A 21,820-nucleotide genomic window follows, 5' to 3' on the forward strand; every position below is an offset into this window, starting at 1 on the left:
GAACTGGGTTGACTTCTCTGTGACAGTAAGAAAGCCTGGAAATTAGCAGTGGCTCTGTTTTCACCTCTTTTTTCTTCTCACCACCCCCCACCACCCCGTCTGTTACAGATCTCCACTAATCTGTAATGCTTTCCATCACCTAGAAAAACACAGCTTTAAACTTAAATTACTCTTCAAATCAATGACTAATTGAACTTTTTTGGAAAAAAGTACTTTGTAAAAGAATCAGAATTAAACTCAAGGAGGTCAAAATACCTCCCAATCTGACATTATAGCTCTGCCAGCGGGGAACATCCATAACCTATTTTGCGTTTCTCCTTCACTGAGGAGATTTATTCTGACATGATTTATCTACTGTTTGCTGTGAACAAAGAGCCTGCAAAGGTTTGGTTATGGTAGCCCAGGTGATTCATGACAACTCATTAAAGCCACATCAACTCAACCATATACACCTGGTTCATAAGAGCCAATCCCACCTGTTCAAAACCCATTTTAAGGGGCTTCTGTGGATACACAGGGGTTTGGCTCCAAAACTAATATTTGATTCATTTATTTTAGATGAAGACAGTATCAAATAGACTACAAATACTTGTCTAATTAGGAAATTGAAGGTTGTGTGTGACATTTGACTTATAAGGAGCGGCTGAGGGAACTGGGGGTGTTTAGCCTGGAGAGGAGGCTGAAGGGAGAGGAGGCTTATCGGTCCCTACAGCTCCCTGACAGGAGGCTGTAGGCAGCTGGGGGTCGGTATCTTCTCCCAAGTAACAAGTGATAGAACAAGAGGAAATGGCTTCAAGTTGTGCCAGGGAAGGTTTAGGCTGGATACTAGGAAAGATTTCTTCACTGAAAGGGTTGTCAAGCATTAGAACAGGCTGCCCAGGGAAGAGGTTGAGTCATCATCCCTGCGGGTATTGAAAAGATGCGTAGATGTGGCACTTAGGTGCATCATTAGTGGTGGACTTGGCCAGCATTAGGTTAAAGGTTGGATTGATGATGTAAAAGGTCTTTTCCAACCTAAATGATTCTGTAATTCAGTCAAAAACAGTTCCCTTTTTGGTTCTCTCAGCATAAACATTTTATGTTATGGCAATAAAACATCAAAATTAAATTACTGCCATTGTGGCTTTGAGCAAGCTGTCCATCTAGCCCACTCTTTGCCTCTAACACAGGCCAGCAACGTTATGTTTCAAACAAACATGCAAGAAACACTGCAGAAGCCAGTTACAGGTCAATGTCAGAATTTATGTCCCTAAACAAGCACATACACTGATAGAGTCAGGCAAACTGTAGATCAAAAAGGCCCCTCAGAACCAACAAACCTAGAGCTAAATCCTTCTCACGGTCTGAATCCTGTAACATCAAACTCTTAAAACTTTTACTCACTCTGTGTACATCCCAAAGTACAATCTCCCAAACTATTGTTGTAAAGTAAGTAGAGCTTTCATAAACCACATACATTTTTATGTAAGCCTGGGAATTCCCATTGTGACACAGAGCCCACTTCTCTTTTGCTACAAGTTTCTACGTAACACGTAGTAGGTGTCAGACTCCAAGTATCATTGATAATATGGGACAGTGAACGTCTCCTGAAGAATCACCTATCACCTATAAAGAATCACCTATCTCAGCCTTCTTAAATTTTTTCCCTGATATACTGATATGGTATCACAGACAGTAGAATGAGGAAAAATAAAACATAACAACTCTAAAATATAAACATATGTATAGGCGTTTTTCTGAAGAGATGACATTTTGATACTGGCTTACATTCATACTGGTCAGCAGATGACTCATATGACAGTGGAAAATGTCTGGATTTTACATTTTCTGTTAATGTAGCTAGGCAGAAAATCTATCTTCTCCACAAACCCCTTCTCGGTAATGGACACAACAAAGCCTGATTTGGAGCAGTGGATATCTTTATGCTTCTCTCCTATAAAAACACCCACTGTTTTTCAGTTCTGAACTGAATATGGTCATTAACAATACCAAACCACTGCTTCCTGTACCCACAAGTCAATGGTCTACATTACACAGAAAGGACAGAATATAAATGCACCGGTCTGAAAGCTTACCTGTATTTACAACTGTATCACTTGATTTGATAAAGCATACCACCTTTCTCTCTAAACTTTGCCTGAGCTTAAGACAAGTGTGATTTAATCATGTTTATCCAAATTTCCATAAATTATCATAATGTTCTTTGATAACACAGTGGGGTTTTTTTATAAAATCTCTTAATTCCTGCATTTGTTTACATATTTGGCACGGCTTTCAACATTGGAAGTTTCATTGTTTCATCATGGCTTTGCATTTGTGAAAGTAGGAAAATGTGATTGTTAAACCCACAGAAACTGCTAAGGTGAATCAGAGACAATCAGACTACTTCTCATTATTCTAATTCTATTTCTATAGACACATACACGCCCTTACTTAGACACACATGTACAAACACATACATAACCAAAGACACTTATAACAGACTGTTCTTTTAAAACAGTTTTTGCAAAAATAACCACATAGTAAGGCTGCTGTAGTCAATCCGCTTGCAGATACATGATTAACAGAAGGCTAGTCTGTTATTTAACTTGAAATTTAGAGAAAATATGTAAATATTCAGTGAAAAACAAGAAAAAATATTGAAAAACAGAGGATGTTAGTTAATTCTTACAGTTAAGAAAACATGGCCATGGGAAAAGGAATAGACACCATAAATACAAGAAGAGAAAAGACAAGCAAAACCAAAGAATGCTGTACCTTTAAATGGAAATGAGGCTCCCTAAGAACCCATGAGAATTTAGTGTGACTAAACATAATTGTAAGCAATTGTTCAAAGTGTATAAAACGTTTTACTGTGTGCTGAGGGGAGCTAGTTTTTGTGGATTGCCACCTAGCTCCCTACTTTGCGCAAACTAGAAGAAAAAGATAGAAATGCCTCGTATCTGTGTGTGAATCAGCACAGTGCACCAGGTAACGGACCTGCTTATGGGACAATACAGGGAGGAATCCACATCAGATCTGTGCAACAGGTATGTTTTCAAAACAACATCTATGCATATTTGTTGCAAGCGTGCCAGGGTGGAAAATCCATACACAAGTACCAGCATGCCTCTTTGTCATTGTAGCATTCTCCTTTCTACTGAAAATTTCTGCAAGATAGCATCAGAACTGATACTAGGATAAATCTGGAATACCCTTGAGATGGTCCCATCAGTTTTTTGAGATCCGGCAGATTCCTATTTCTTACACTTGACAACTAGTCTAAAGTTATAAAAATCAAGAAGCCAGCCACAATAAGAGGGCACTTTAAATACAGCTGATTTCCCCATTATTTGTTACTGAATAACAACAAGTTGTACCCAAACTGCACAAAGAGACAGAACATCAGCACAGCAATGCAAGAACTCCTGCCACATACAGACAGTTTGTTCTGCACACAAAGGCAGAAAGATGACGGATGGCTGTCTCCTACACAGTTTTCAAGCAAACAGGACATCACCACAACTAGTACTTCCCACATCTAAAGGCAGACTCTGCTACTAGATGCTGAACCAAAAACAGGACATGACCCAGGGCAATGATGTGTGAGAAACTATACAAAAAAGCAAGCTCTAAGCAATTTAGAAAGTTGGTTGGTGGTTTCCCTTTTTTCTGAGTCATTTTTGTGTCCTCCAGGCAGTAAGAAACAATTACTGCTCTCTTCCCCAGAAGATAATTACACGATTTAGCAAGTATCTGATCCTAGATAAACCTTATTTCTCAGTATAGAAATACAGACTTTTAGCAGCTCTTTCCCAGAGTACCAGAAGAACCAACCAACCAACAAAAAGTACACTCCAATAACACTACCAAGCTTCTTTTTGTGAAGGACTTCTACTGTTACCGGATGGTAGTTTCTGGTGTCAAGTAACTATGTCAGCTGCCAACACTCAATTTCATTTGCCCATAACCATTTCCCATCCCACTACTTCAGGACAGCCTTCAATATTCCTCTCTACAGCCATTAACACCACCTTGGACACATTATTAAATCATATTCAAACAAGGTTATTATGCAGATGAAAATGCCTACAGTATACATATTTAGAAATTAAGCACTACACAACTTGCTAGCGCAACTGAGAAATGCCCATGTGATAACCAGCAGTCTCAGTCAATTATATGAGTAACCTGCTATGGTTAGTTACAAAGCCCTGTAATAACTGTGACAGCCTTCAGATGCCAGCTTCCCTCTACACTTCTTAAGATTAAGACACTAGCAAAAACATCTAATTTATTAAATCTGCTGATCAAGTCAACTGAATAGATTGTCATGGAATAAATGAAAAGAGCTGTATTAACAACGCTTTCTTTGATCTGCCACAATTTTGTCTGAAATCCAATGCTGCTTCCCCACCCCCCTCCTTGGAGTGATTATCTTAAAAATATGACTCATAAAACCAAACATCATCCTTTTTCTGACCTTTAAGAAGAAATGCAACAGAACATGACAACTTGTTTAACATTCCTAAAAGAAAACTGGCTATTTCAGACACCCAAAACCTTCAAAACATGAATTCTCAAGTATATGGCTTCTCCTCTACAAAGCATATATTACATTTAATAATAAGTTCTATATAAACCGTCTGATTTAGTCTTCCTCTACTCAGTCTACTATTCTTATAATAACTGTGATCACCACATCCTTTCTTATATTTGCATTCCCACAGCTAGTTGCTGCATTTGGTCCATAGGTCACATACACCATCGAGTATGCAGACATTCTATAAGCCTATTCTAATCAACTCACAATTCATTTTATACAGCAGATAAATCAGACACAAAATAATTCAAATCTCAAAACACAAGCCAAGGTCAGAAATTTCCATACCTTAGCTGCTTAGAATTGTCTTAACATTAAAAATCTTTCAAGATATATAGCCAGCTAGATAGGTGTCAGTTTGTACATGTGTTTTTATTAGGTTTTGGAAAGCAGTGAAGGGAGTGAGGAGGAAAGAAACATATGGGCATCATAAAAGAAATTTGTAAATCAGTTGGTCATTATGAACATCAAGATGGTTTTAGATGTCACCAATTACGAAGATTTCAGTGAGAATATTCTGGATTTAAACCAATTTAGGGAAGGTCATGTTCTGGCCTAATTAAAGTCAAAATTGTAACTGAAGAAGATGAGTATCCGATAATCTTCCTTCTGTTAAAGATAAATAGAAAACCCATCTGCACCCTGTTTTCTGTAATTTGGCAGAAACGGCTTCATGCAAGCTGCTTTCATGAACATGTCAGAAAATTTGAAAACAGCTAAATATATATATATGTATGTGTGCCCCAAATGTCAAAACGTAATTAAAATGCAAAAATGATCATTAGAAACTCATTTTTCATAATAGTGTTGATTGTGAACACCAGGAAAAACAGAGTAAAATTTGTTATTTTCTTCAGTCAGCAGGGTCTGAAACAGTAAAACACAAAAAGCACAGTACAAACCATATAATACGAATCATACCAATTGTGTTCAGTCTCTTAAATCTACATTCTAGCTATATTTCTAGAGTAATTTAGAATCCCATTTTATCTATTACTGTAGTCACTCATAGCTGTAGTGTTGCCAAACAGTATTTGTAAAACTGTGAAAGCAGGCACATTCAAAACTGTTTCACTCAAACATGCCGTCACTGAACTCGGAGTTGTTTCAGAAATTTTTTTAGACAAACTGGGATAAGGTTAAGGGAGTTAATTTCTGTTAACTAACAGGACTTTTAAAACCAATAGAGTGCTGTGAAACTGGTAAATGGAATGTCATTCCTGACCAGAATGCACTTTTTTTAATACTTCATTTCTGGTGCCAAACCTTTAACAAGGCTGGCTTCTTAAATTCAGTGGGGGTCAGAAGTTTAGTTTATTCAGCAAGAATAACACTATTAACAGCTACTGCTCTTTCATGTCAACACAGTTAATGCCCACACATTCCAACTCTGGTTAATACAGGCCAGTCAAGGAAGACTGGAGCTGCTAAGGGCACTCATCTCTGCAGGGATATTTTAGAACAGAATTTATACTGTGCTTTAAAAACAATCTAAAAAGATCAATCTACCTTATGAATCTGCTGTAGACATACACTGAGAGAAAGATGGATGGATGAAAGCATATAAAAGCAAGTAAATCTGACTCTCACTATTGATTTTGAGAGGACAGTGTAGAGCACTTTGGTGAGGTCTTATATATCACTGCAAAGGACCAAATGCCGTTGTGTGTATGTCTGAAGGATGTCAGGATTTATCATAAAGCAATGCACTGCTGTATTCTTTCATTATATCCTTTTGTAAATAGTGTTGTTTTCACTGTTGAGGAAGGTATATCACTAAAAATTAAATAATCCTCAAAACAAACATAAGAACAATCACAGGAAGGCTCTCAAGCAGCCGTAACTGGAGAAATCCAGTATTATTAAACCAAAAATTGCAGAAGTTTAGTGTACACATGCAGTATTTTTAGCATTAGCAGGAGAAAGCTGGTATTTTAATAATGAGCTTTTGAAAATCAAAATGGAAAAATCTGCGTATCACAGCATAATACTCTTCCTACTTACTTTGTTTTAAATCATAGCAAATCAAGGTTTAGTATTCCCCAAAGCTCTCCAGCACTCCTACTTGGCCAAATGCCTTCAAAGGATATTAAAGAAATCACTCTGGTTTAGATAGCACTTCTTCACCAGATGGAACACTTGTCTTCAAGCAAGAATCCTTTCCTCTTAAAGCATGTTTCAAATAACCAAAATGCAAATAATAATCATATCAAACTGAACTTCTGTAGGGTCTTTGGGGCTTCTATTGTGCTACGGTGGTGGCATTTTTGATGATAGTGTCTGAATTCCAAATTACTAAGCTTTCTAGGTTTTCATCTAAACTATTCATATATCCACTCCCATCACATCTACCCCCCATCATGATGTAAATTTCACAAGCACATTTATGCTACTCTATTAGCTATTTCTTCATATGCTTTTCTCAATATAGCAATATGAAACAATTCTACTGTTAACTGGGGTTACATGGTAGGTCATTTGGAAAATACAGTTGCTTAAATAATAAAAAAACCTGCCATTTGTTTTTAAAAGAAAAAGTCACCAGCTGAATTATAAAGCTGTGACTGCCATTGTACATACTGGTGCACCAACAGACTAGCAGGCACTTAATTAGCACTCAGGCAGATACAGCAAATCTCCTTGACATTAACAAATCTCACAGACAAACCTAATGGAAAAAACAATTTACCTTCTTCAGTTTCATGCCATACAATTCCTTCCAAGTTCACGCTGGTCCCAGGCTCACAGGGTCCAAGGCATTCAGGTTCTGTTACTACTCCAACCTCGCAAGTATTTACACCCACTGAACGAGTCCGTACCAAGAGCTGCTCGACTGGTGCTGCAATATTGGATGAAGATGGGGAAAAGTAGGAAGGCAGAATCTGAGGTGTGATACTGCTGGAAATCGGAGGTGGAGGTGCAGGCACTGTAAACAGGGGATCAACCTGAAAACAACAGATAAACTTACTATAATGGTGCTGTGAGATTAAAAAAAAAAAAAAAAAGATAAATTACGAGAAAAAAAAAAAAAAAAGCCCAGTTTGCTGAGACTGCATTTGTGTATGCAGGGATTTGGTGTATCATAGATAATTTCAGTCTTGTAAGTTTAGGTTTTTTGACATGAGCCCACATGCTGCACATGAAAAATTAAGTGCAAAAATATCTAATACGCTAAAGAAGGCAAATTGCTAAGCTTCTACAAGACTATTCCTTGTTGTCACAGACTAATATGAAATAATAATAAATTTAAAAACAAGGATTAAGGCAACTTTTTTCTTGGTGCTGACAGAGACTGGTTTGTGGATGGAAATTAATTTTGCAAACTGGGAACTTAATTTTCTATTTAAAGCAAAACATTTACAAAGACAGTACAGAGACACACAAATGCCATTTTTTCACGTGCATCATAGATAAATTAGGACTTGGAACAATTCTAATACCCACATGGCATCAAATATATTGTCTTGTCATCCAATCACTTAAAATACATTAGGATCACCCACCTAACAGCTTACAGATAACATTCATATCTTTCTGCTCGAAATAACAGATGAGGTCTTTTACAAGAATCTATCCAAGCCATCTAATTTCTCAGGGTTTCCAAAATGCATATTTGGAAGAATACAACTTGCCAGACAATCAGTCTGTACACAGACCAATTCAAACAGAGACAATACCTATATACGAACTGATTAAGTTATCTTCCCCATATGATTTCCAATACACCCAGTAGCAGATTTTCTGTATACAGATTTGGCCTGAGGGTCCTCAGTATTTTCCTGGGGCCATAAGGTCCTTTGTCACACAGAAGATAGCTAAATAAGGATATGAATGAGTAAACACCTAAAATTCATGTTTACTTGGCCTACTGAATCATAATATCACACCAAGAAAGCATTCTTCAATACAGTGATTTTTTTTTTTAAAGGTTGCTTTCTAGCTGCTTTCAAATAAATGATCAAATCTCTTCTAGTCATTGCTGTTTTTAATTTTGGACCCCACAAGAAGACCTAATACAAAAAACATAATGACTCACTGTACATTGTCATCTAGGTTCTGTTCATATGTATCTTAGTGTAGATCAAAGTTAATTTTGCTTTCTTTCAAAGCCAAATTGGCAAACAGGGATAACAAAGAGTAGAAAGGACTAAAGAGCATTATTCTTGTTTTATATATCCTTTGTATCATAGATCAGCTCATTTCATCACATGGTATTTTCATAGAGAGAAAATAAACTGGAAATCTAAAATTAAAGAGTACTTTTTAAAAATTGTGCACAATTGTTACAATTGGTCTTTATAACAATTATTTTGCTTTGAACATCACTCATACATACAAACGGAGAGCCAACGCTTTTAATTATGCACACAAGCCTTAAGTGTGCTACATACTTAACAAAAATGTTTTGTATGATCTTTGTATGACCTGCCTGGATTCTGATCTTAATTACACTAGAAATAGGTAGGACAGAACTATAAACACATTTTCTCCAAATTTTTCCATATTTTGGGGATTCTTTTTATTTAGGCCTGAAATAATCTTCAGGTTAGAGATAGAACAAAGTTTTTTTAAAACAAACAAACAAAAAAACCCCAACAAACAAACAAAACCACAACAACAAAGCAAAACGTGAACACTGAACGCATCCATTCGGAGTAAAAAACCTGCTCATACCAGCCAGACTCTAGGAAGTAAAACAGAGCTGTGGCACAAAAACAATGCAATCAAGCAATGATATTCTCCTCTTTACACCATTGCAATTGCAGAGCTAAAGCACAGGCAAGAATACTTTGCAGAGCAGACTTGAACGCACACAAGCAAGTATCAGCTGACCCCCAGCAGCAGCTGTTACTTGCAATATCTAATAGTAAGCCCAACACAAAACCATATCCATGTACGCCTAGTACGAGGGGGCACTGATTCTATGCTATGCAGATTCAGGCTGTCTGATGCCAAGTGGAGGCAAACAGTTGGATGGCACAGAGCCCTGCTCCCTGGCACTGGCTGCGTAATGGGGCTCTGTCAGTAAAATGGGGTCAGTATGTACCTCGGGCATAATTTAGAGGAGTTCTTAACATATCTGACTTCAAGCCAAAGAGAACCAGGATCAGTAACTAGCAGGTAAATGGAGCCTAATGCTTAAGAAAAGCTGAGCCACATCCCTTTATAATACCAAGAAATACTGATGAATGGCCTGTTCGGTAGTTTACATGCTGCTTTCTAAAGCTGTGGAAAACCTCCTACTATACATGCAACATCATTCTTCCATAAAACATACTCATCACAAAGCCAGAGAAAAAACAAAATATTTGCTATTATCATACTAAACTGGCCAGTGTTTTAAATGATTGTAGACTAAATTGGCAGATGTGTCTTCCATTTTCTAAGTATTATAAACAGTGGAAGGGAACTAACAAAAGCACAGATCTGACAGTGTACCCTACTAAGTTCTTTGTTACAAATATTTGTACTCAGTTCTAGTTTATTTAGACCTGCTAATAAAAGTTCATGGTTTCCACTAGAAACAGTCACACAGGACAAGGCCAAAGAGTGGCGATTGCAGTAAAAGGGTCTGTTGCTCTGTGAATTTAAACACTAAGACTTTGGTAGATAATTAAGTGGACATTTACTGTTCCTGAGGTTCATGTTCATTGCACAAACGTGACCTTACTCATTTTAATAATAATTTAAAAAAAATCTAACTTAAATATAGCTCCAGTTTTCCGTGTTTTAAAATTATCCCATCTCATTTGATACTCGTAACGTCAGCACAGCAAAGTGGTGGTTCTCAGCGATCATTGTGGTGACACAATTGTTTTCATGAATTCTCCAAAGGGCACTGATGTAAGCTATTAGGAGCAAAGAGAGAGGCAGGAAGGCCGCCATCTCCAGTGGAAAAAAGGCACATAAGACTAACATCTGGTGGTGGCAGTCTGTCAAGCTGAGGAAAGTTAATGTCAAGAACAGATGCTCTGCAGTTTCTCACTGTTATTTTTGCATGATTATTCCCAGGTGTTGGCGCATACTGAGCAGTAGCCTTGCTGTTTATCACACGAGACATTCCAATATGAGATTGAAAATCTGAATCTGAGGAAGGTTATTTGCATAGATGCTCTCTTTACACACATAATCAAAGGGGTCCAAAAAAGACAGAACTATTCAAGCAATATTTTCTTCATTCACCTAATTCCAAGAGCTTTTGAGAGCTGATCAGTGACAAAGGCTACAAAGCTAGAGTGTTATTCAAGGCAGCTTTCCACTGCCAAGTGTTTCATTGTATCAGAGCGCTACGGCTCTTAGTAGTAGAAAAGCTCACAGAAAATGAAGAAAGCCTTGCCAAGCAATGTATTCAGTGCTCCATGGAGCGCTCCTCTATCTCAACATGAAAAAAAAAAAAAAAACAAACCCCAAAAAACCCCAAACATTGATGGCTGCATAACATGAGTCAGTATGAGGAAGGGCATACGGAAGAGAGAGGAATATCATCCTGACTAGAAACAAGGCAGGGCTTTCTAATAAGCAGGGCTCTCCTTCAGTTACCCAGGCATGTTACATGCTGGAATTAAGCTCTGCTCATTAAAGCCCACTTTCCTGATGCAGTGTATGCTTCTAAAATTATGTCAGAAAATTAACATTTTGTGTCTGTTGTACACAATTTCCTGACAACCAGGAGAAATTCCAGTAGGTAGTGCTGAGCTCACAGAAGCAGGTACACAGATTTGAAAGGATTTCCCAGACCAGAGAGCGCCCAACATCACGCTATTGCAATCAGCCACATCATACTCCCATTCCTGCAGGAACTGGAGTATTTTAAGCCTTTATGGGACAGTGTCTCATGTATTCCTGTGGGAAACTCACCTGAATGAAAGAAGACTGAGATACCAGAACACCTATGGCCCTATCTGACACGGTACAAATCTGACAGCAGTGGATTTATTGTAGTATTCAAGATAAAATCACTTTTCACACAGATTTAAACACATAACTTCTGATCATATTATCAAGTGGAAGTATTCTATATCTGTGTATTTCATTCATTTCAACTTTGAAAATTTTCAGTGTGTGTTTCTTAAGTGTGAAATGTTTCTGTCATAAATCACAAAATGCAAACTAGAAAATAGGTGTCATGCAGCCAGACCATGTGATGTGACCCATCAAAGTGTGTTATCATATGCATGTCTAGTTCCACCTCATTAATGACAGTATGTCTTTGACGGTGTATCTCCATGAGGACATAATCTACCAATCTAAGACCAAACGGGGTCATACGCTACTGCAGTCACCCACTAGATGATTTTGCAATGTACATGCCAAAAGCCATTTAATCAATCTACCAATACACAACCTGGAGAAAGGCAGAGGAACAGGTATAAGGCTCAGGATAAGTCCTTCCAAGAAAGCACTGCTTTTTAAATTGAGAAAAAAAATCTACTGTAAGCATTCCCAGTGGGAACATCTGCACTAGTAGAAAGAGTGTGGAAAGATCAAAATCCTGTTATGAGATATACCTAAAAACCAAAGCCTGATCCTTTGCAAAAAGTAAATCCTTCCTTAAAAAAAACCACACCAACATACAGACTGGAAGGACTTGAAAATTACATTGACAAGTTCTTTAGAGTTATGAATTAGTACTTCACAGAATCACAGTGTTTGAAATGAAAATCAGGAAATAAAGGAATTCAGCCCTATATGGAAGTTTTGCTTTCTCTAGATTTTAAGGTGAAAGGGAGATTACCTTGTTTTAATATAAAGTATGCTTGCCCCTACCTTAATTTTCTAAAGCAACAGTGACCCTAGAAGACCCCATTCTAATCTCATGTACATCATCATAAATCAGAAGTAATTCTAATGAGATCAATCAAACTTCCTTGGAAGGAAACAAATGCGGGAAAAATTACATGGAAAAAATATCTGTGTGCTAAGGAGTGTGTCTCCTTTTCTAAATATCTCATTGGTCTTTAAATATCTTCTTGCTACAACCCTTGCCCCACAAAAAAAATTTACAAACCTAAAACCTAAAGCTACTCCTTCTTATTCTACCCATGTAACAGAAATTACCCCTATGGAGAATCTCAATTTCATCTGAAAAGCCTCGATTCAATCTCAAATCAGTACTCCTTGCATTTAAATTGAAGTAAGAGGCCACTCAGAAGCATTTTGACATTAATGCTTTGTTTTCTTACAGAAAGTAGTATTCACTTTGAGATGAGAAGGATTTAATTATACCTTTGAAATATCAGTCATTACCTAAAGATATTTTACTTATTAAGACCCACATTTACTATCTAATAGGGGCATTTTTGGCCAATAAATGTTCTACATCAAATTTGGAAGAAAAGGTCAGTGACACGAAGGACATGCTTAGAAAATCAGAAAGAAATACTACAAGACATGGATGTAGAAAATAATTCTGGTCACGGAACAGACATATGTATTACAAGCCTTACATTCAAAATATGGGAAAGTCAGAGGTACTAAGGAAGTTTCTTATTTTGGTCAATTTAGCTGAGAAGCACAAGAGCTTGAATACAAAAGAAGGATGAAGTAGGTTCACACTGCCTAAACTTAATCCAAATTTTAGACTTAAAAACCTATGTTTGAGAATAATCAAAAAAATACTTGTGCTTTACATGAAAAACTTATGCTTTACAAATATTGTAATATGGACAAGAAACCTGACATGTAATTGTGTTGAACTGAGCAACAAAAGTAGCAGTTACTTGGAGTTTCCAAGTATTTCCTACTCTTGAAATGGACTTCTCCACTTCAATTAACTGAGTAGCTGGAAAGAAGGGGGGGGGGGGGGGGGGGCGGGGGAAGGGAAGGGGCGGGAAGTGCAAGGAAAAAGACACCCTAACAAAAACTCCCACTTTTTCTCCCCATAAATCTGCAAATCGCTCACATCTGGAATAATGTCAACGTTCTGAATATTTGTTATTAAGCAAAAAAAAAAAAAAAAACCAAACCAAAACAAAACACTTTAAACTCTTACTAAGTTACTAATGTTTTACTACAAACAACAAGGAAAAAATCCTCCCTTGTATTCAAGATCTTCTATGCTACTCCCATCAGCTGCTGCACCAGCACACACAGTTCTGCAAACTCACAATCTTTTGACAGTTACATGTTCTTTCTACATGCAGGCCTCCAGACCTCCTCAGACATTATGTGACTCTTACCTACAGCACCTCCACAGGCACAATGTTAATATTTTTTTAGGACAGTGTTAATATACAATGAAGGTCATGGTGAAAAGTCAAAGCTTTAGACTAGGATCTAATGCAGAAACAATGGTGCTGAACAAGAGACAAGGAAAATTCCTTGTCCTTTCTCAGATCTTCTATTCCAGCTCAGATGCTTGGGATTTCCCGAAGCCATTCACCCATTTTACTGTGGGAAAGATTAACATTTGACAGCTGCCAGCAATATCCTTCTGCCAAAGGCTGCATCTGTGAAAAACTGTATGTCAACTCTAACGTTTGGCAGAGTCCTGGGAGGATGCCCAGATCGCCACCTGCAAGTTTCTAGTAAAGACATTTCTTCTCTTTCAGCCCAAGAAAATCACATTCATTGAGATAATTTTGTCCATAGGTCTCTAGAACACCTTTCTCCATTGTAACTTGATTTCTTACGGTCAGGTTTTCAGTCTGCACTTTCAAACTTTTCTTCAGTCAGCCTGGGTGCTTTGCTAAGCCTTAATACAGAATAAAGAAGCACTGAAATTCACTCAGGATACCAATCCTGTCCAGCAACACACACTGTATTCCAGTCAAGAAAGGCATTTCTCTGAACTGTTTGTGTTTAGACAGAATGTGCATCTGATCTCCAGCATCAGATGGTGTTACGCGAGTGAATATGACAAAAATCGAGGCACAGACATTTGCTGGTAAGGGTTAGGTATTGCTCTATTGAGTTCTGTAACTGTTTAGAAGCTCTTTGTTTTAAAGAAAAAAGTTTTCCATTGGCAATCACCACTTTTTCTTCCAAAGCTTCTGCTACATTCAACCTTTCAGGGTTCTGAGCCTGAAAAAAGATCTTTGCTTATGGAAGTCTCACAGCATTACTAACAAATAGTACCCTGAAGATGCCAGTGTTTATTTCTAACAGGTGTGAGACTTGGACCCAGGAATGAAGCTATGCTTGCTCTATGACCTATCAAGACACCATCTGACCAAGGAAAGTTTCCCACTCTTAATTGTATATAGGAATAGACTAGATAATTTAATTGCACCATGACTAAATGCATTTAACCGCTACATTTCAAGTTTTCATTCTCAATGTCCAAGCACATCACACCACAACCCTGTGACCCCACCACAGAAGTTCTCCATCATGAAAGGATAGTTTCTGTTAGTCAATCATGCGACTGTGGTCCGATGGAGTAACTGCCTTTTCAACCATTCCGGAGTGCAGGGACATAGCAAATCAATACAATTCTGTGAGGTCTTCCAGGAATCCACAATGTATAACCCAGTGGCAAACAAGACTCAGAAAAGAAATGGCTTCTTTGCAACTCTTTGACTTCCTGCATGTCAGTGGCCTATTATGAGGTTTCTGTTGCCTTTTACCCATTTGCCAACTACTCTGTGAGTGCAACGTTGCATACATTATGATTCAGGCTGTTGCTTCCTCAATGCAATACATTTTTGTTGAGAAAAAAAAAAAAAACAAAAACAAGCTTCCAAAAGCTTGTCAGAGAACCTCTATAATCCTCAGAAACACAACTAAGCTTCCTTGATGGCCTATGTATACCAAAAACTTCTAGTTGCCTAACTAGATTCTTATGGATGACAATTTTAGCACGTTCTGAAAATCCATCATTTGACTTCATGGCCCTCTATTTATCAGTACCTACAGATCCCTAAAAGTTTTAATTTAGCTAGCTTTTAGGTCTCTTAAGCAAGACAGGTGCATCTTTGTGTAATATATTCCTGTATTACTGCCCTACGTCTCCCACTTGGGCTTTTCAGTAGGGTATAGGAACCTGTACCAGTTTTTCTTCAGATTTCTTAGACCAACTTAATGGTATTAGCAAACTCTACCAAGTGTATGATACCATGTCCTAATTTTATTTAAAGAACAAGACAATATTACTACTTTTAAGAATGGGACACACACATTCACGATTATTTAGCAACACTTCTAAAATGACCTTTCAGCTTTTCTTTTCACTGCTCAACTGAAAAAAAGAGCCAAAGCATTATTATGTATCTATCCCTGCAACCACCTGCTGTTGAATAGCTATAGTTCATAACAAAAATAAAACGTTTATTCTCAAATGCAGTTTGAGGTGTTTACAGTGTGTTAGGGAAAGCCAATTTATATAGGTATTTTTTTCCTGTCAACTGGTGTACACTTTTACTGTGGTGCAAATCCAGAGTAGTTCCACTGAAGCATAACTATGGGCAGAATTTGGACTGTAGTGTTTGTTTCACCAAGGAGAGAAGTAATTAGTATTTCAAATAATTTTTCAAGAGCTCTAAAAGAATTCTGAAAATAATAAATGTACAGTGAAGCTTTTTAAAAGGAAAATAATCCTTGTGAGTAGGAAACTGCTAATACCTATTCCCTCCAAATTGTTTCTTGTGGTTTGGGTTTTTTTCTTTCTAAACTGAACATGGTATTGATGCAAACTCTCTGATAATCCTTGACAATGAGACTGAAGGACTAAGCTTACAGTATGAAAGCAAATATAAGAACTGGAATCATCACAGAAGACCTTTCTAAATTTACTTACCTTCTTGCCTCAGCTCTGAGATCATTCACTTTTGGCAGAGAGGAGGAACCCAGGTTTAGTGTCCTCCTAATTCTCTTTCATGAAGGCATCTACACTATCAGCACCAAATCATCTGATTACAGACCACTGAACAGACAGCTAAGTCGTGTCCTTTCTGTGGCTGAGAAGCAGGTCACCTTGAGATCTCTGTTCTCATGTCCCTGCCTCGAAGACATTTTTCCCTATTGATTTTGCCTTGGTACCTTGGGATCCTCATTAGCATGCTCTCTGAGCACCCAGCCACAGACAAAAATTCACATTTGCAGAGTTTCAGTGAGGGCTTATCATTCCTGTCTTGCTGTGGAAGAATGGAGGCATGCAAAGGACCAATTTCACCCAGAAAATCCCAGACACCATTGTTGAAACACCTTGTGTTTCAGTATATCCATCTAACCTTTAACTTCCTCCTCTCCCACACTGTCTCATAGACTACATTTATAGTCTAACAGTGTGATTAACACCTGCTGCAAATGAAGCTCCCTTTCTGTTCAAATGAAGAAAAAAAAAAATCAGTAGTCCAAGTATTTCACTTTTCATGTGTTAAATTCTGCAGTTACTTGTACCTTCTATTCTCTGCTCTGCCCTAATAGGCTTTCTTTTCTATCCACTGCATGATGAGCTTACAACAAAGACAAACAAAAAGAAATATTTTTGCATGCTTAGTAGAAATTCAAATATTTTCCTCAATAAATATTTCCTGAAATAAAAAAATAAACCTAATCTAAGCTGTCATAAAAATCGTGAAATTACTCCGGCAGTTCTATCAAACTATATAGACATGTACAGATCCTTTGAAGAAATGAAACTGCAGTTTATCAAGTGTGATTTATAAGCAACACTGATTTAGCTCGGAGATAACACTGCTGTCTAATCATTAGTAGTCAGACAACAGCCATGTGAACACATCAATTATGGGCCACTGCCAAAAGCCCTTGAGATCCCAGAGATTAACAGCCAATCCTCTGTTTTACAAGCTCACATCAAAAAGAATATTAATAAGAGGAGGGGCAATGTGAAAGCTTGTCAGAGTAATTCACGCACTAAAACAAGGCATTTTTCCCTTTGCTCTGCCTTGAACTGGTCCATGAAAAAAGCTGGCATCAGCTACAAAGCACAAAGCTGCCAATTTCTCAGAAAATGTTTTTTATTAACATATGGGAAGTTGTGAAAGGCTGCAAAAGCTCTATTTGCTGGATAAAGGCAACAACTTCTATGTGTTCCTTTCCTGAATGTATCCGTCATACAACTTCAATCATTATTCAGACATTTGGAAATGAATATCCGTGCAAAGAAGTGTTTGATGGCTCTTCTCTCCCTCAAAACTAGAGCTATTTACTATATAAACAAATTAACCAGCCTTCAAGGTATCCATTTACTCCATCTCACTAATGACTTAGAAAAACTAAAGTAGAAATACTACCAACTCATCTACATGCTCATTTCTGTTTTCAAATGTGTAAAAACAATGCCACAACTGTGCCTTTCTTACTGAGTTCTGTGCTGCATTATTGACTAGAGGTTAAACTCTTCTTAGATATAAATGAACGGAAACTAAGACATGAGTATAACTCCAAAGGGACCAGTTACTCCCCTGTACAAATGTAAACATGCCTATTGAAATGGACCTCAAACAACCTGTTGCTGGCACTTTAAATACAGCAGTATTAAATGGATAGTTTTTAAGCTTGGTTCAATCACTGTCTAGGCGTCAATCACCCTGTCTGGAACTCAAGGGTCTAAAAATAGATGTCTTACAGCATGGCTGCAAACAACCTGCATTCAGTTCTACCAATACTTTATATAAGGGTATGCAATCCGGAAGAGAGATTTTGTTTGTGGGGACTTTCCAGAGCTACCTTTATATAAACAATCTCCGGTAATGCCAGCAATTAACCTCTGAGCAAAGAAGGGGCAAGAAGCAGGAACTTTCTAGACTGTCTCTGCTGCCCCAGAGCCAGTAACATGAAAATTACACCTTTAGGCACAGCTCCAGACTACATATTACTTGTTGAGCCAGTTTTAACAGTTTCCACTTTGCTGTGGTCTTCCAGGCACTCATTCCCTTCACTTGTTTTTACCTGGAATATTACACATACATACATACCCTGCTGGAGGATGGCGTATTGTTAAGTCAAATTGACACAGCTAAGAAGGTCAAAATCACACATGGAAGGACACACAGGCAGGAAGCATTTCAAGCAGCAGATTCGTATTGTGGAACTGCCCCTTTACTAAACTGCTGGAGCAAAGAGACGTCAGCCCAGATTGTTTGCTCAGGTAACCATAGCATGTTGGCTTCCACAGCTTTACTGCTTCAGGAACACCTGTACTGGCACTTTTACCTAAGGGTACAGCCTTGCATCAGTCCATGTCTTTCTACAGCTAAACATGTGGACAACTCATACCTGGCCAAAACAATACACAGCCAAACAAGCCAAAAACCAACAACTTTTTTCACACAGTTTTGGTGGGACTAACCTCGATATGCCAGCTAGCTATCCAGGGTCCAGAGGACTGTGTGACAATGACAGCTAAATTTGAAATTGGTTTCTGTAGTGGTGGAACCACAGGCTAAGTGTATGCTTTACACCAAAGGGGACAGACAACTCTCACAAAACCATCCTGCCAGCACAGCCACAGCGGTAAGACACACATCTTACACTCACACTGATGCTTGATAGCTTAATGCTGTGTGAGAGTCCTTTGCTCACTTAGGTTTGCACTTTATTTTCCCATAGTGAAAGCAATGCCTGGAATATACCAGGTCCTTAAAGATCTATCACTTGGCAGCTTAACAGCTGAAACAATTTTAGAAATACTGTTTCTCTTATCCTAGACGTGTTTTGGGAATATACCCACTGTTTTAAAAGATTCTCTCTGGTATGTGTCCGAAAAGGTTATGTTTCTCTTACATGTCCAAAAAGAACATCATGCTGTGAGAGCCATCACAAAACATGTCAAGTTTTTCATTTCAGTGTGTTCTCTCTTTCTATGCCTTTCTGTGTCATTCTATCATGACTAGTGATTTTGCAAGTCAACTGCTTAAGAGCTAACCTGGGAAAACATTTATCAGGTAGATGTCTTCCAAAGCAGCAACTTCATAAGCACATCATAGAACAAGGAAGTGATTCAATTGATAACAGAAAAAACATATTATTTTTGACTGAAAAGTTTAAATTTATAAAGAGGCCTCATTTTTGTTCAGCTGGCTGAGACAGGAAAATTTGTCTTCCAAACATTCTCCAAAGTTATTCTGAAATTTAAATTAACTAATACAAACTAATACCAAATGTTGGACTTAATGCACCAAGTGACATGAGTTAAATCTGACAGGAGTAGCCTTCTATTATCTAGGAAATTTGAAAAGAGAGACTGTTTATCTATTTTTAGTCTGTATTCAAAACTGGGTCAAGATTTGCTAAATTTCCAACTTAAAGGCATACTCTTCAGAAAGCACTGAGCAGTCTGTATACAAAAATCTGAGACTTTTGAGATGTCTCCGACCAGGCAATTACAGATCTCTCAAATCATAATTAGAATTTTTAATTTAGAGGTGCAAACAACTAACATAGTGCCAGGATCAATGGGATCCTATTAGAAAAGTGGAGACTTGAACTGACTCTCATGACTCCCAGACTGGCTTTTACTATACCTCCTAACTTGCTACCAATAAAAGCAGGATAAAACAGCAAGTGAAAAGAAACCCTTTTATAAAGTGGAGGGCAGAACTTAAATCAACCAACTTCTTTTTGGTGGTGATTCTGTAGAAATGCTCTGCAGGTTCTACATGGCACAGCTCTCAAGGAAGTGTCAATGTGATATAGGTATGAGTGCTGTCAAACAGGGAATGCATTAGAACATAATAATTGGATGATAACCCTAATACAGAGCTCCTGATGATGCACAGCAGCAGAATCTTTATTTCAAGCAACACTGGTTACTTTTAAAACTCACTGTTAGAACAGTTTCCAGCATTAAGTGTGTCAGGCTCTAAACACTTACTTGCTTTAAGACAGTGTTAATGACTTAGCTAATCACACAGTTTTATAGTTCTATAACGTACTGTGCTGTAAAAATTAAACCAGTGCTTATTACACCTCTGCTACCTTTCCTTTCCTTCTTATTGGACTGACTCTTAAATGGGTTAAAATAATACTGTACTACAATAAAACATAAGAAGTGCACTGGTTGACAACAGTTCAATACATAACACAATATTTCAGTTCAAAGCCTACTCACAAATTGGTTCAAAACACTACTCTCAGCTACTGAAATTAATGGCATGCTTATTTTTCAATTTTGAGGGAGCTACTCCATCTGAAAACATAGAAAATGGTTTCAATGCTCCATTACATTAAAGGGATACTGACAGCTTAAAAATGAAGTTACCTTGTTTGTATTATTACTAGCATTTCAGGTAACTGAAAAGGGAAGAAGTTAGATTTTCTCATCGTTTTTATTTGCTTCTGGAATTTCACTCCTTTTGGACACTAAAACCAACGCACTTTCCCTTTTTGTATCTGAAATACAACTCTGTTTGTATTCTTGCAAAATTACACATTTTTGCAAAGCCTCTTTGATGTCAGCAATGTTTATGTGGCAGGTGCTGACACTGTACTGCTAAAATTGCATTGAGAACAAGTCTTCCTTTGTCACTGGGAAATCAATATGACTAATGGCCAAGTAGAAAAGACTGTATCAAAGATACCTGAAGATGCATACTGCTTCTGTGTAGAGGACAGAGAAAGAAGAAAGGCACACAAGCACGCACAAAAATGTTGGAAGAAACACACACAGACATCTGAGATACAAAGACAATTGGTGGATCTTTGAATATAAGCAAAGAACTTCATACACATTCTTACACTGCAACCTAGCTTTTCTACAGAGAAAAAAAGGCAAAACAAATCAGATAAACACAAGCTTCTTTGTTCTTGATAGGCATGACACAGAAAATTCTTCACTCTTACAGTTATTTAAGATAATACAGACTGGATTAGCTTGAGTATCTACTAAAGACTGACCACTTGCTTTCAATACTGTTCAGAATTAAAAGGGGCTCACCATGCATTTTATTAAAATCAGTGCCATGGCACTTGAATTCTGAGGAGTATTTGTTTACTGTTCCACAGAAAGAATACAGCATCTGTTATTCTGCCCCTAAACAAGTGAATATTATTATTTCACTTTCCCAAACCATGTTAAAGAGTCCGATGATAATACAGGAATGGATACAGTCAGTGCTTATGGCATAGTATGGCTGATTTTCTGGCTTGTAATGCAAACAATTTGCTTTGTGGTTCTAAAACCTAGGAATGTTGATATCACAGCTGCATTTCTTTTGGTCTGAATTTAGGCTCTAAAAGCCACTTTTGATGGAGCTATTCAGTATGGAAATATATTGGAAATTTTCAATAACTCTATGATCTCGCCATCTCAATTTCACTGACTATAAAGTGGGG

At 37.6% G+C, this 21,820-nt stretch overlaps 1 protein-coding gene across 2 annotated transcripts in view; it reads right to left on the reverse strand.

The window, feature by feature from the left end:
• Positions 1-21,820, reverse strand: part of ZNF608 (zinc finger protein 608) — an 84,293-nt gene that overhangs the window by 40,634 nt on the left and 21,839 nt on the right. For both annotated transcript variants that reach the window (XM_037374174.1, XM_037374175.1), the window contains exon 3: positions 7,272-7,527. In XM_037374174.1, coding sequence (XP_037230071.1) covers positions 7,272-7,527 — 256 coding nt within the window. The remainder of the gene's footprint in view (positions 1-7,271; positions 7,528-21,820) is intronic.

Source organism: Falco rusticolus, chromosome Z (assembly GCF_015220075.1).
Source record: "Falco rusticolus isolate bFalRus1 chromosome Z, bFalRus1.pri, whole genome shotgun sequence".
NCBI classification, from domain to species: Eukaryota; Metazoa; Chordata; class Aves; order Falconiformes; family Falconidae; genus Falco; species Falco rusticolus.